The 12,781-nt window shown below is 38.0% G+C and overlaps 1 protein-coding gene across 7 annotated transcripts in view; it reads right to left on the minus strand.

Moving 5' to 3' along the window:
- PHACTR2 (phosphatase and actin regulator 2) overlaps window positions 1–12,781 on the minus strand; it is a 264,651-nt gene that overhangs the window by 13,760 nt on the left and 238,110 nt on the right. For 4 of the 7 annotated variants that reach the window (XM_057527662.1, XM_057527666.1, XM_057527668.1 and 1 more), the window contains 3 exons: window positions 11,001–11,138; window positions 3,356–3,432; window positions 1,074–1,199 (listed from right to left, as the gene is read on the minus strand). In XM_057527662.1, coding sequence (XP_057383645.1) covers window positions 1,100–1,199; window positions 3,356–3,432; window positions 11,001–11,138 — 315 coding nt within the window. In that variant the 3' untranslated portion in view covers window positions 1,074–1,099. Of the gene's footprint in view, window positions 1–1,073; window positions 1,200–3,351; window positions 3,433–11,000; window positions 11,139–12,781 lie in introns of those variants that run through there. The other 3 variants (XM_057527664.1, XM_057527667.1, XM_057527663.1) reach the window with 2 other exon arrangements.

Consider the following 12,781-nt stretch of genomic DNA (forward strand, 5'->3'; position numbering starts at 1 on the left):
GATTCAGTATTTTTATACATTATGAAGTGATCACCATGATAAGTCTGTTACCATCTGTCACCATACAAAGTTATTACAATATTATTGACTATATTCCCCATGCTGTACATTACACTCTCATGACTTATTTATTTTATAACTGGAGGTTTGTACCTCTTAATCCCCTTCACCTAATTCACCCCTTCCCCCACCAGTGTCTTTAAAAGACATTTTAAAGAGTGTTAACCAATACATTTTTGGGAAAACTTTTAAAGCTTACCTTTGTATCAGCTGTTAAAAAAAAAAAAGCCTATGATTTTCTCTTGAAATGCAGTCATCCCTGTTTGCATCTATTAATATTTGCTTAAACACTGAAGATAACAATTGACTATTTTACGACACACACAAACACTCCAAATTTCTGTAGATGAATAAATACAGAAAAACAGCCAATAGAATTTTAAAGGTGAAAAAGACTCCATCAGATTTAAAAATATACTACAAATCTATTCTAATTAAACTGTGTGACACAGTGCCAGGAAAGACAACAGCTCATTAGAGACCAATACAGAATCTGGAAATTGATCCTTAATGGTCTTCTTTTAATAAGAAGAATTTCACATAAAGGGGGAAACAAATGGCATAGGGACAATTGATTATTGATTTAGAACAAAGAAAGTCAACAACAACAACAAAAATAGAACACAGTAAAGTTAGTTTACTCCCTTGAATCATACATACAAATAAATGGCCGATGAATTAAAGATTTAAGTATTTTTTAAAAAGCACATATAAAAATCAAAGATAAGTTTTATAATCTTGGCCTTCCTCCATAAGACACAAAATAATGAACCAAAACATAACAATATAGACAAATTTGAATATGCAAAAATTTAAACAAAAGACCGTAAGAGTTAAAACGTTAACTACAGATTGGGGGAAAGTACTGTGACACATGTAGCAAAGGGCTGATATCCACAATATTTAAGGAAGTTTTACTAATCCATATGAAAAAGACAAACAACTCCAAAGAGAACTGGTCAAAGCACATCAAATTAAAAAAAAATCAATAAAAATATGTAAAAATGCCTAACCTTATAGAAATCAATGAAATAGGATATTATTGTTCATTCTTTAGAACCACCACCACCCCAAAATGCTGATGAAGGTGAGTAGACCAGTCATGTTCATAAACTGGAGGTCGCAATGAAAACTGTGTCCTTTGGAAAGACAAGAGAATAGTAATCTCTCAAAATGTTAAAAAGTATATATTTAGCGGATATAGCAAATACTCGTATACTACAGAAATATTGTCATGTATGCAAAAGAGTGTCTTTACAAAGAAAGTCAAGGTAGCATTGTTTAGATAATGGAAAACTAAAATTTTCATAAACATCCATCAATAGAATAATTGTTCAACAACTTACAGCATACTGTATTATCTATGAAATGCCATAGAGTCATTCAAATGAATGAAATATACACTAACATGGACAGATTTTCTAGATGCTGTCTTTGTGTATAACTGAGAGGGGTACATAAATGCATATAAGTACGTACACATATATCACATATATATACATGTTTGTGAATGTACAGAAAACTGTCTACAAAGATCTACACCAAACTTTTACCAGTGGTTCCTGTGAGAATGGGGATGAATTTGGGGAAGGAATGAAGGAAGTTTTCACTTTTCCTTGATAGATTTTTGTGATGTTTGAATGCTTAATTAGAATATATTATTTGTGTACATAAGAATACATAGATAAAAAAGAAATGAACTTCATTTCTCCCTACATCCTACTTTTTTTACTTGGTCACAGTGTACAAGAGAAGAAGAAGGACCTATTTGAGTATAAATGTTTAATTTTCATAAAATGAGAACTTTCGTATAAGTGCATTTTAAAAATTTGATTATTTTCTATTGTAATTTATTCTTCATACAATGCTATCAAATGAAAATGAGTTAATTAGTTACTACAATTCCTAGGAAAACTATACAGACGTAAAACTATCCTGAATGTCAAAAACTGGGTTGCGTGCGGTCACTACATCTCAGGACTCTCAGGGTCAGGACTCAACGACACAAACACATGGCATCTTCCCAGTTTCCCGGAGGTCCCAGCCAGCTCAATGTCACCATAAATATCCAGCTGCCTTATGATGATCAACTTAACTGGAGAAGTGTGACCACAGTGTCAGATATTAGCATGAACTCTTCCTGACCCCAGAAGTGGAAGGGAGAAAAGGAGAGGACAAATAGGTCTGCTTGATATGGGAAGGTGATGGGTCCAAGAGTACATTATGATAGGATAAAGCACTCAAATCGAGAAAAAGTCTATATATTCAGGATGTCTAAAAGCCCTACATGCATTTACAAAGAAATATGATACAGGAGAAAACAAAACAAATAAGGAAGAACTATCCCTAGGAGAAAGGGGAGTTTCTTCTACATGCCAGACACTATTATAGGACCAATAGCTATGGAGCAAGCAGGCCCCCATAAACCTCAGGGAAGGGATTTGCTATTAAATTATGAAGATACATCACCACTTCCTTTATCACGGGACACGGTCCCCAGCAGGGAACACACCACCAACAGGAACCACTGCAGATGCTGTCGCACCATGATGTATGGCTGCCCTACAGAGGCCGTTTCTAGCCCTGGGATCAGCATTTGCTTTCCAGCAAGACCTACCATGGTACTCTTCACGTAATCATCTGTCCTGGTACGTTTTTTTAACAATTCAAGTTTCAAAGATTTGATTCACATGCAAATTCTTTGAAAAATCTTATATAACACCTGTTACATATAGCAAAGCACGTAAACCCATGAGAGAAATAAAAAGAACACCTGTGAAGTAGAGGGGTCAGACTACATGATCACTCAGGTCCCTTCTGGTTTTAGCAGCTTATGAAACTGAAGTGTGTTGGGAGGAAAAATGGTAGGAGTATAGTGATCTTCTGTGGCAGTAGTAAAAATCGGATTCCTTTCTAAGCTACGTCTTCTAAAAATTGAGTTTCTACCCTCTCTAAGTTATGAGTCCAAAGCAGACACATATGTGCCCACACTGGCTCTCACCAGCATCTGTTCTGGGTATAAAACTTCAACTGAGTCTCTTCAAGAGCAGAATTAATGATGCTGATACTTGTTTTGGGGGCCAGAAAATAAAACTAAGAAATGAAAACATAGCCCTTTAGAATGATTCAGACTTCTTTGAAAGAAAAAAAAAGACTTAATTTTAGAAATGTTCACTAGATGGTGTTGTGTTAAACTATATTTAAAAAAATTTTTTAATTGTGATGAAATACATGTAACATAAAATTTACCCTCTTACTCATTTTTAATTTGCTCAACTGCATTTTGTTTACCTACCTGGTAAACTGTCGACTCTCTTCATGAACTTCCATTTCTGTACTTTTAAATTCATTGAGCTCTTTCCTTATTGCTGCCTAAATAGGAAAAAATAGATAAACTGAATTGTTATTTAGATCACATATTTCCTTAGTATACATAGTATCAATGAAGCAGACATTCTTTGATGAAATGTCTTGGAGAAAGGCATTTCTAATTTCTACTAGGTAAAGGTATGACAAATGAAATGTCTATACTACAGCCAAACAAAAGCCAGGACAGATTTCCTTCCGGTGACATTGACAAGGCAGAGATGAAGGAGGCCTTTGCCAAACTCACCCTGGGGCCTGATCTATGAGTCACCCACATCCCCCATCCTCGATGACCACAAGGATAGCACAGGTCATGAGATTTTTTGAGAAGCAGTATCATTTTCCTATGAAAGTTCTGCATGTCATACCACCCACAGCAACATGGCTTTGACGAGCTGCCACAGAGCTACAGAGAAGGCATTTGCTATTTATTCTTTTATATTGAAAGTTTAGACAATTAGAATTAAACATTTCAGCACAACACTTCAAGCCACTCAAAGAAAATATCAAGTAGAATCCTATTACTATTACTATTTATTGAACACATAATCCATGTCATGTACATGCTGGGGTTGGAAGAGATGCTATGTCCTTTCAGGTTGAAAAGCTGAGATACTCATCAAAATGTTAACATTAGTTATATATGAACAATACTGGCTGGATCATGGATGGTTTTTCGGTTTCAACTATGTGCTTATCTTTATTTCCTAATTTTTCTAGGAAGAAGTTTTTCCTCATGTAAATGAAAAAATAACTAATAAAAGCATCCCCATAACCTCTGAGAAATGGACTCTTCAGCTGAAACAGAATGACATTACAAACCACAGAGAATGGCTTTACAGAGAGATAAGAAAATCTACTTTGTGGTTGGAAAATGATGTATTTTAGAAAAGGAAAAAGACAGAAGAAAGCCTTGAGGCCTCTCTCTGGCTTTCTCCCATCACTAGCTATCACTCTACAATATACAAGCTTTTCCCCAATGCTGCTTTCAATGTTATGTTTAAATCCTATAGTCGTAGATTGTTTGTCTCTCCAAATATATTCCTCAGCCCCTGTAGTTTCTATGAGGAACCTGAGGCTGGGGACTGTGGCAGTGGTTCTTGCTAATGGTTTTTTGGAAGAGGATGAATCAAGTAGAGAAATATTTCTGGGCCCAAGTTCCCTGTGATAAGACTATATATCTTGTTTCACAAGTGAGATCAACAGTGAGGATACTTTGTTTCACGCACTGTAAAAATTGATACCCAGAACCAGTATCTGGCTGATACCCAGCTAAAATAGCAAAAACTCTCTCTATTCATCACCAATTAATATCTATCAAAAAGTCTTCCTTAATCAACCCAAGTGTCCATTGACAGATGAATGGATAAAGAAGATGTGGTGCATCTTATACAATATACAATGGAATATTACTCAGCCATAAAAAAGAATGAAATCTTGCCATTTGCAACAACATGGATGGACCTAGAGGGTATTATGTTAAATAAAATAAGTCAGACAGAGAAAGACAAATACCATATGATTTCATTTATATGTGGAATCTAAAAAACAAAACAAATGAACAAACATAACAAAACAGAAACAAACTTACAGATACAGAGAACAAACTGGTGGTCGCCGGGGGTGGGAGGGGTGTAGCAGAGGGATGAGTAAAATAGGTGAGAGAGATTAAGAGGTACAAACTTCTAGTTACAAAATAAGTAAGTCATACGAATGTAACGTATAGCACAGGGGATACAGTCAGTAATACTATAGTGACTTCGTATGGTGCTAGATAGGCCTTCTTACTTCAAGTCCCATGCTCTTTCCAATAAAATGAGCTTCAGGGCCTAAGTCATCCAGATAATTGTCTCAGATCTCCATGTTGTGTGTGCTAGCTTGTAATTAGAAATGATGAGTCAGTTATAGGCAATGAATGTGACGTGAAATTACAGGGGCTGGTTGTTTGAATATATATATCAGGAAGATGTGATTATAGGCAGTTAAAGAAATGCAATACTCATTTTAAAAATTCACTGAAGACCACCACAGTTTTATTCTAAGAGTATTTCCTCTTACTATTTATTTATTTATTTTTATATTTATGTATTTATTTATTTGGCCGCACTGTGCAGCATGCGGGAACTTAGTTCCCTGACCAGGCATCGAACCTGCGCCCCCTGCAGTGGAAGTGTGGAGTCTTAACCACTGGACCACCAGGGAAGTCCCCTTCTTACTATTTAAAGAGAAGGTTTCCTGAGAGAGTTTTGAGAGGAAAAAAGTAATTAAATACCCTTTATGTTAGGGAAACACATGTACAATAATCTTAACTCCCTTCTATACAAACGAGACCAGAGTTTAAGTCTAATAACTCTTCACATAAGTGTAAGTGGGACTGATATTTTTTTGAAAGATAATGGGATAGAAAGACGTAGGCTGATGTAGTGGGACTGAAGTCTGAATGGTGCTGAGTTGGGTCAACAATGGGGAGTCATTCGGCCAAGACTAGGTATTTCTAAGACTGAAACAAAACAAGTCCACAAGAGATAGTAAGGCACCAAATATGTAGTGTTGTTTGGTAGCATGAGAATTATAGAAAGGAAAAAGGAAACAAAAATGACTGGAACTAAGTTTAAGATTGACTCGTGATGACTGGTGATGGAAGGTCTGCTTATCACTCCCAGTCAGCTCAGGGGTCAGCTTGGCCGGAAGCAAGAGGTGATTTGTTGAATATATGGACTTGCTGCCTTCTCAAATAACCTGAGCTATGAGGATTAACTAGAACTCCCATCGTTTCGATGTCTTTGCTTATTTCTTTGATAAAAATCTGATGTTTAACATGGAGGGGATTTCTTGACTACTCATCAAGCTCAACGCCATGGTTAGATAAGTGTACTCTCTGCTGCCTGGGCAACCATGAATAAGCCAAAGAACATCTCTGTATGGAATTAAAATCTCAGTCTTCCCTAGGACTTATTTAGACAGTGCATTCCAGGGAGGGTGGTATGTTCTATACATCTTTATGTCCCCAGTATCTAAGACAATATTTAATATATTAAAAAAGGGTTTTAATAAATGACTACTGAGTAACTTGGACAAACCCATGTATCATCTGAAAAATTCTGGATTCTCTTTCATTGGATAAATTTAGACTAGACTGTAAACTGAGGCTTCAATGAGTAATGAAAATGTCACCAATGGGGAACAAAGCTTAGATTATCAAGCCTGACCATGAAAGTAATACTGGTAAGAGCTAGCATTTATTGATGAGCTGGAACTCTATAGATAATCTACTAAATTCTCAGGATAGATATAATTAGCTCTATTTTACTAGTGAGGAAACCCAAGTTAAATGACTTGGCCAAGGTCAAACATCTACCAAGTAGCCAAGTAGGAATCAAACCCAGAAGCTCCCTGCTCTACAGCCTGCCCTCTCCTCTCTACATGGAACTTCCACGGCTTACCCCAGGGAGATGGCAACTGCTGTGGGCGCTTTGGTCTTCAAGCCAAGTTGATGGCCTTCTCTGGCTCTACTTGTCACCTTAGGGCTCATCTACTCCAGCACAGATATCTATATAGGCCATATATAGCTTATAGAGGCCACAGATATCTTACTATTTGTGTATTTGTTTCTAGTGCTCTACCCAAGCACAGATATTCTAAAATTAAAAATTCTATGTTAAAGGTGATTTAAGCTCAATCAAGTTCACAACTAATAATGCATTTTCCCCACTACTTCTCTTTCCCATTTTGGGCAGTTTAACAAGACTACCAGGGTCTATGAGATTCCCCAGAATACCCAGCACAGTGTTTTCATAGAATGGGCATTGATTGGTTATTGACTAATTGGCTACTGACCCCTTTTCTTTACATTTGAAGTTCAAAAAAATTTTTAAATGCAAAGTGGTATCTTACTGGGGCTAAGAAAAGAGAGAGAAGGATGGCTCCTTTAGGCTGGCAGGAAGTTCAGTGTTTATTTTGAAAGCAGAGGTAGAAATATTTACTTTCAATAGTTTTTTTTCTTTAAATGGGATATATAGTTCAAAAGTTAAAAAGTAAAACTCTTTTTTAATATAAAGGTAAATTATAGGTTTTTATATTGATTAACTTATTAAAAAAATACATTATTATAAATCTTATCGTCATATATTATGAATATTTTAAAGTAAAAAGCAACAGAAATCCAGAAATGCTTGTTACGATAATAATGATTAGCATGGGTTTTCATTCTAAAATAAAATATATACTAAGACTATTGATAGTTTTAGTATCTCTGGGCAATAACATTACATTATACAAATCTTTTAACATCTAGAGAAAACAGATTATTTTTTTCAGTGTTAGGTTGAAAACAGTATTTTTAGAAATTCTTAAAAATACCATGCATTGATGTGCACTGTAATTATTATTTCCTCTTCATGTATTTTTGAATATTCTGATTTTTGCCAATAAACACAAGTCACTTGTTTATATACAAAGTACTATACATTAAAAGCATTTTACATTGTTGCCTTTTTTCTATTTTCTATCTTTTAAAAGTATACAACATTTTTTTCTTTCTAAAAGAAATTATTCTTATTTTTCTTCGAGGAGAAAAAACCTACAATACAAATCCGGTTCTAAAAATGCAGTCCTTTAGACCTTCAAAAGTCTCAGGGTTAATGGGAGAGACAATGCCAAAGGGAGAAAATGAGACTCAGATGTGAGTAGGGAGGGCCTCTGGCTGTGCTCTGGGGCTCAGGGTTCCATCTGCAGGGGAGATGTGAAAGTCATGTGCCTTCAAATTACTCGTGAAGAGACATTAATTCTGTAGAAGAAAACTCGACCAAGTACATCTCCCCTGCAGCCTAGAAGTCCTGCACAAAAATCTATTTTTGTTTCAACACAAAATTAAAAAGAAAAATCCTCTCTGTTATAGCTAGAGGTGGACAAACTTTACCTTCCACCAACAGACAAGAGTTAGGAAGGACTATTTCTAGAGTATGGAAAATGTAGTTTCCATATGAGGGTGGTTAATCATTTAGACTCTCACTGCTTGTATACTTTGCACTTGCTCTGATTTTAATCATTTACCTGGCCACGCCCTACCTGCCTTTCTGAAATTCAACATTTGAGTAACGTGATAACTGGGAATGGTGGATATGGCAGACTGCATTTTCCAAAGATGGCAGCAATAATAACTCCAGCTCACATTTCTTCTGCAATATGACCTTGCCACCACTCCCCCACTGAGAGGCAGAGCTAATTCCTCTTCCCTTGAATCTGAGCTGACCTTATGACTTGCCTGGAACTTAACAGAATGTGGTGGAAGCGAGGCTGGGTGCCTTCTAAAGCTGGGTCAGATAAGGCCATGCAACTTTTACCTGGTTCTCTCGGGGCACTTGCTCTGGGACAAGCCAGCTGCCATGTAAGAAGTTTGACAACTCTGAGGCCACCATGCTGAAGAGGCCATATGTCGGTGCTTTGGTGGACAGCCCTGGCTGAGCCCAGCTGCTAATAAGCCTAGCCTCTGAGCCATCCTCACCAAGACACCAGATATGTAAACAAGCCACCTCGGACCCTCCAGAGCAGCCCATTTGTCAGCTGAATAACACTGACTGACTGACCTGAGTCACTCTTGCCTAAGGGCAAGAAATCACATTAAGTAGTTAACAGGCAATTCTTGGTAACAGATAAACTTGCTATTTACTACAGGAAACGTGGTACTGACTGATGGTAAGCTTGCCCCACTGACTGATGGTAAGCTTGCCCCACGACCTGAGTATCACAGTCTTCTTCATGCCCTCATGGCTGCCCTCGATCTGAGGGATTTCACCTGCCTGGGGGAAGCCTCCTTTTTCAGGGCACATTCCTCAGCCTGTGTTCTCCATCGCAACCTCAAGGGTTTCCTCCTTGCCTTTTCTGCATAATCCTTGACCTGCTGCACCATTGATTATGCCCTACTCTATCACTTACTGACTTTTTCTCCTATATAGGCAAACTTTCCCTTTCTTTTGGCTCCTTCCTCATGGCATAAAAGATTGCTCAGGTATTTCCCATAAATTAAAAAATCATTCCCTTGATATTCTTATTTTCCAATTCTACTCACTCAAGCTTTCAGCCTCCAAAATCATTTTCCCTCAAGTGACTACCTTATCATACCTCTTCTTCACAGCGAGACTCTTGAGGTTGTGTTTTATTCTCATGGTCCCCACCACAGTCAGTCAGCTAAAATGCCTCCTTTCACTATGTTACTAACCACTTGTGAGCTGACACTCCCCTTTCTAGGCTGCCGGGCTACATCTTCTCTTTCCCCATCTCACAGACATTTCTTTTCAGTGTTTTTCTAATGTCTCTTCGTGTTGGGTTTCTCGGGCTCTATTCCCAGCCTCCTTCCCTTCTGTTTTCATTCTGCACATTCTTCCTTTGTAATCTTACTCCTTTCTAGTTTTCATTTCTTCTTATGAGCTAATAATTACTGAATCTATATCTCCAATATGAGCTTGACACATAGTAGGTGCTCTACAGAATGAAATCTCCTATTAGAGGGCATCAGCACAGAGTGTAACTAAACACCTAGTTCTAGCTTTAAGACTGGGTGTGGCACGAGATTATTCAATATGGAATTTTGCTTAGAGACAAAAATTAGAAACCATTATTTGGGAGATCAGGAAAATTGTAAAGTGAAGAATTTAAAAACAAACAAAACGGTTGGCAAAATTCTTTATGTAACCATGGTACTCATAAAATAATTAGTCTTTCTTCATGATGGAACCCTCTATATAGTTCAGTTATCCTGAACTGTGAGCCATGATATAGATTAAGTGTTGGTAAACCATGACCCATAGGCCAAATGTGGCCCATCATCTGGTTTAATTAATTAATTAATTTATTTATTTATTTTTATTGGGGTATAGTTGTTTTACAACGTTGTGTTAGTTTCTACTGTGAAGTAGAGTTCCCTGTGCTATACAGCAGGTTCTCATTAGTTATCTATTTGATACATATTAGTATATATACTGTCAATCCCAATCTCCCAATTCATCCCACCACCACCCCCATCTGTTTTTATAAATATAGTTTTATTGGACCACATATACATCCATTCACCTACACACTGTCTATGGCTGCTTTCCTGCTACAAAGGCAAAGCTGAGCCACTGCAACAAAGACTGGACGGCCCACAAAGCCTAAAATATTTACTTTCTGGCCATTTATAGAAAAAGTGTGCCAGCCTTGATTAGAGATCAATACCTTTTCCCCTGTTAACGTATCCCTTTAAAAGAGTAACTTGTATTAAGTTGTATTTTCTACGAGTAAGGATAAATCATGGCTGTGGGAAACATGCCCCACCCCAATCCAGGTATGAATGCAGGCAGGTTATATGGTAACAAAGAACAAGTTTTTTCTGAGACTTAATTGAAAGAAATATGTTGATATTATTAAATGTATCAACTAAGTGTCTTACATAATCAAAGGCAGAAAATTATTGGGATATTTGGTAATACCTAGTCTCCTAAGATGACTAAGTAGGCAGTAAGTAGGTATTGGAGCTTTTAGAAAAACAATAAAAGCATACATAAATAAAATCATGGCTCAAGCCACTGAGGTCTTGCCTTGTCTGCAGGTGTTAACCTGGCCCAGGGCTTGTCTGCCCGGCGATCATAGTCAGGTGAATCGGTGACTTCTACATACTCATTAAACCGCAGGATCCTTCGAGCTTGCAGCTCTGCCACTGTGGGTCTCAGGCTGAGCTGCAGGAGGATAGGGATGAGTTCAGTAAACCATTTACAGCCTCATGGTGGCACGTTTTCTATAGAGCACTTCACAGTTATGGTTACATAAGGTCACTTTCAGATATTAAAAAAAAAAAAAAAAAAAAAAAGGCAGCAGCATCTTGGGAGTTTCTAATGAGAACTAGAAAGCAGTGTGCCCTAATTTTGCAACTATAAAAATCACCATTGTTAGATAGGTCACAGTCTTTAGCAACCATCTGCATTATGCTATTTTCCCCACCTTGCCCGGCATTGTGATAAAGGTGCCTGTCATCTCTGACACGGGGGACAGACACAATAGTAATCCAGATAGGGGATGGCTGGTTTGAAGACTGAATTATCAAGACAAAAGCCCTACAACTTGTAGAAATGAGAATAAAAATCTCTGTGCCTACTATATTAAACCTGCATATTCAGAAATGCACAAAGTTACAACAAAGGAATGGTCCAGTGAAGGGTGTGCCTATGGCAGTCTTCCGTGAGAGTCTAAGGACACAGGTCCAGATCTGACATTCACCCTTGGCCAGAAAAGCCGATATGCAGCAATGAGGAGGGGGGGACGCACTGGAAAACTGCACTTCAGTGAGGCCACAACTGCTTAAACCCAGCTGCAACCTTAAGACACTTCTAATAACTTGGAGTCCCCCTGTGGTTTTTGTCAAATTCAAATTTATGGTTATATTTAATCTACCCTGCCCTGTGTGTATTTGTTTTCCTCTCATGGTCCTTTCTCAAGCCCAAGAACAGACAGAGATTGTCCTAAGAGACTAAAGAAACTTGGCCCCTGGTTGAACAGGCATGATCTACTGTCCGCTATTAAGTTTCATGCTTTTGTGGCCTTTCTCAGTTGGGAGGTTTCACAGTATTGTCAGACAGGTAGACCCAGGCCTATGTTTTACCCATCGGGTCCATTTTCAGTATTTTTCTCTCCATACATATACTCTATATACAGCCAGACTATCCATGGTTTAAGTGGTCCTCTTTGGAGGCATTCCTTATTTGCATGGGTTCAATTTTTGGAAAAATTAAGCACTCTCACAAAACAAACAAACAAACAAACAAAAACTGATGTTTCTGTGGTCAAAAATCTCCCCTTTCCTTGGTTTCCTCTTGAGTAAAACCAGAGGCTGAACTGTCAATGCTCTAACATTCAAGGCATTCAAGGATTCTTAGGACTGGGTCTACACCCTGAGCCTACTTGACAAGGGATATGGCAACGGCGGCTCCTTCTATCTTCATAAAGCCCTGGTAGGTGATGGACAAAGGGAGGAAAAATCTAAGTGGTTCTGTTACACTCTCAGTTACTGTCCTATCTATACTGCTAGCTTCTTACTGCCTCTCTAGGGCAGGTAGGGTTAAGAAGGTAGAGAAACCCTTGCTTCTGGGGACTTCCCAAATGCAAGTGACCAATGGTCACAGAGGTCAGAAGTTCTCCATCTAGTCTTGCCCTTCAGGGCTGTGCCAGTTACAGGGTAGCTATTAGTGCTATGGAATATTTTGCACCTATGGCAGGGAGCTCTGTGTGGTACAGGCTAGTGGGGGTAGGGCAGCTCTGTTGTCTCCCAGAAGGACCCAACTGGATTAAGAAAAGACTATATGTATGACAGGGGTGAACTGGAGCA

The sequence above is a fragment of the Balaenoptera acutorostrata genome, chromosome 14 (genome assembly GCF_949987535.1).
Source record: "Balaenoptera acutorostrata chromosome 14, mBalAcu1.1, whole genome shotgun sequence".
Classification (NCBI taxonomy): domain Eukaryota; kingdom Metazoa; phylum Chordata; class Mammalia; order Artiodactyla; family Balaenopteridae; genus Balaenoptera; species Balaenoptera acutorostrata.